The following is a 3,092-nucleotide window of genomic DNA, read 5'->3' as shown; positions in this document are numbered from 1 at the left end:
ATATAACCATTACATGGAATCTCATTTAAAAATTTTGACCCTTAGTAGACTTGACTGCATAAGCAATTCTACACTATTGTTCATATAACACTGAGTCATGACACTATGCTCTCTTGGTTTTTATGGTTCTTATAAATTGTCTAAACTCATCTCACTTTAGGATATAAAACTTTACAGTAAATCTGCAGAGTTCCATTGTCACTGGTTTTCACTTATAAGTCCACTCTTTGAGATTGTTCATCCATAATGTTAGATTAAAATGATTCACAACTTCCAAATCTATAAGGAGCAAAAATCTGAGTTTTTGTCTCCAGTTCAAATCTGGAAATTTACCTGGAGAGTCACATCTCATGGACACTTCATATTGAAGGATACCTTTAAGTGGATTTCTCTTAGTCATTTTATATATTATAGATTTAAAATTGAATGTAATTATTTTTCTTGGATAAGTCTCTATTCACAGAATCTAATGGAGCTTAAAATTATGTCAATATATAAAATAATAATCAATAAAATGAATAAAATTATACCAGCATCTTTTCCTTGAATTTAAGACTTAAGATGATTATATATTTTGCTAAATATCCGATATGAGTGCAGATAAATGTCAGAGTTCAATTTAGAGTTTTCTCAATGGTAGAGCACTTATTTATGAACTTAGATACCTCTCCTAACCCAAAGAAAATATATCTAGATATTTTTGTGTAACTATGTACTTTCTTATTTCTATAGGATATGAGCATTGTGAGAACAAATGGTACAAATCTACAAAACATAAAGATCTTAAGTAACTTGACTTCTACGTTTCCAACTTTCTTGTTGACCGGCATTCCTGGCCTGGAGTCTGTCCATGCCTGGATCTCCATTCCCTTCTGCTGTCTTTATGCCATTGCCCTCTCTGGGAACAGCATGATCCTGTTTGTCATCATCACCCAGCGCAGTCTCCATGAGCCCATGTACTATTTCCTCTCCAAGCTGTCAGCTGCTGACTTGGGCTTGACTATTTCTACAATGTCAACAACATTAGCTATCCTCTGGTTTAATGCAAGAGAAATCAGTCTAGATAGCTGCATTATCCAGATGTTTTTTCTTCATGGATTTACTGTCATGGAATCTGGGGTGCTGGTAGCCATGGCCTTTGACCGCTTTGTGGCAATCTGTAATCCTCTAAAATACACTGCTATTCTCACTAATTCCAGAATTATTCAAATGGGTCTCTTAATGATTTTACGCACTGTAGTAGTAATAGTGCCACTACTCTTGCTCCTTAAGCCTCTCTCTTTCTGTAGAACAAATGTCCTTTCCCATTCTTACTGTTACCATCCAGATGTGATTAAATTAGCATGTTCAGATACTCAGGCCAACAATATCTATGGATTAATTGGTCTCATGCTGACCACAGGAGTGGATTTACCATGCATTGTCCTGTCTTATATCTTGATCATTCGCTCTGTGCTCAGTATGGCCTCCCCCAAAGAACGGCACAAGGTCTTTAGTACTTGTGTCTCTCACATTGGGGCGGTTGCTATTTTCTACATTCCCATGATTAGCTTGTCCTTGGTGCATCGCTATGGCCGATCAGCCCCCAAAGTGGTCCATTCAATGATGGCCAATATATACTTGCTTTTGCCCCCTGTGCTCAACCCTGTCATCTATAGTGTGAAAACAAAACAGATTCGCAAGGCTATACTTAGTCTTCTTCTTACAAAATAAATAGAGATGATCAATTTTGAGAAAAACCTGATGAAAGTTACTTGCACTGTAAGGTGACTCTCTATTGGATATTTTTTCTCATTTTATTCATTTATTCAGAAAATATTTAGTAAGCATTTTTATATTTGCTAATTCATTAGATAAAATATGATATACCTCAAGTACTTATGGTTTATCAAATAAGGGAAGCAGGAAAATAATAAAAATATACATAATAATTAACATTTACTGAATATTTATTTTATACTGTGTGGTCTACTAATAGTTTTTTTTAAATATATTGCTTTTATTTATTTCAGAGAGAAAAAGAGAGAGAGAGAGAGAAACATCAGTGATTACAGAGAATCATTAATCAGCTGCATCCTGCACGAGCCCACAACCTAGGCATGTACCCTGACTGGGAATCGAACTGTGACCTCCTGGTTTATAGGTCAATGCTCAACCACTGAGCCACGCAGGCCAGGCTCTACTAACAGCTTTTTTTTTTTTTTTAATATATTTTATTGATTTTTTACAGAGAGGAAAGGAGAGGGATAGAGAGTTAGAAACATCGATGAGAGAGAAACATCGATCAGCTGCCTACTGCACACCCCCTACTGGGGATGTGCCCGCAACCAAGGTACATGCCCTTGACAGGAATCGAACCTGGGACACTTCAGTCCACAGGCCGACGCTCTATCCACTGAGCCAAACTGGTTTCGGTGACTAACAGCTTTTTAAGATATATTCTATTTTATCCTACAGTAGTTCAATGAAATATATAAAATTATTAATTACACAGGAGTGGGCAAAAGTAGGTTAAATTAGCAGCCATCATTTCCTAAAAGATAAATCATACGTAAAGATGAAATAATAACAAAAAGAATAAGAAGAAGATAAATAATACAAATAGATAGTACAATCCTAATAAAAGAGTAATATGCAAATTAACCATCACTCTGCTACACCCACCAGCCATGCCCACCAGCCACGCCCACCAGCCAATCAGGAGCAAGTATGCAAATTAACCCAACCAAGAAGGCTGTGGCCACAGAGAGAGCAGGAGGGAAGCTTGGGTTTCCCCAGCAATGGAGGAAGCCAAGCTTTCCGCACACCCTGGCCGGCCCACTCCGGGCTACAAAGTTTCAATTATAGAAGGTAAATAAATCCCAACAGAAATGGCTGCCACCACAGAACGAGCAGAAGGCTTGGCTCTGCTCCAGGCTAGAAAGTTTCAATTGTAGAAGATAAATAAATCCCAGATACCAGGGCCTCCGCTTGGGTCGCTGGGGGGCGTGGCTGGCCTGCAAACCACCACAGGCCCCTCGCCCAGGCTGCCCCACACCCCAAGGGAACCACCACCCTGATCCGGGACACCCTTCAGGGTAAACCAGCTGGCC

At 38.7% G+C, this 3,092-nt stretch overlaps 1 protein-coding gene across 1 annotated transcript; it reads left to right on the top strand.

Moving 5' to 3' along the window:
* Window positions 1-735: 735 nt before the first annotated feature.
* On the top strand, window positions 736-1,713 carry LOC308233648 (olfactory receptor 51F1-like; the record flags this gene model as incomplete). The annotated part of the gene is made up of 1 exon (XM_080640627.1): window positions 736-1,713. One exon carries the CDS (start codon window positions 736-738, stop codon window positions 1,711-1,713), a length of 978 nt encoding a protein of 325 aa, XP_080496753.1.
* Window positions 1,714-3,092: the final 1,379 nt, after the last annotated feature.

The sequence above is a fragment of the Plecotus auritus genome (assembly GCF_963455305.1).
Source record: "Plecotus auritus genome assembly, chromosome: 9".
NCBI lineage: Eukaryota > Metazoa > Chordata > Mammalia > Chiroptera > Vespertilionidae > Plecotus > Plecotus auritus.
This window is presented reverse-complemented; position numbering and strand designations above follow the sequence as displayed.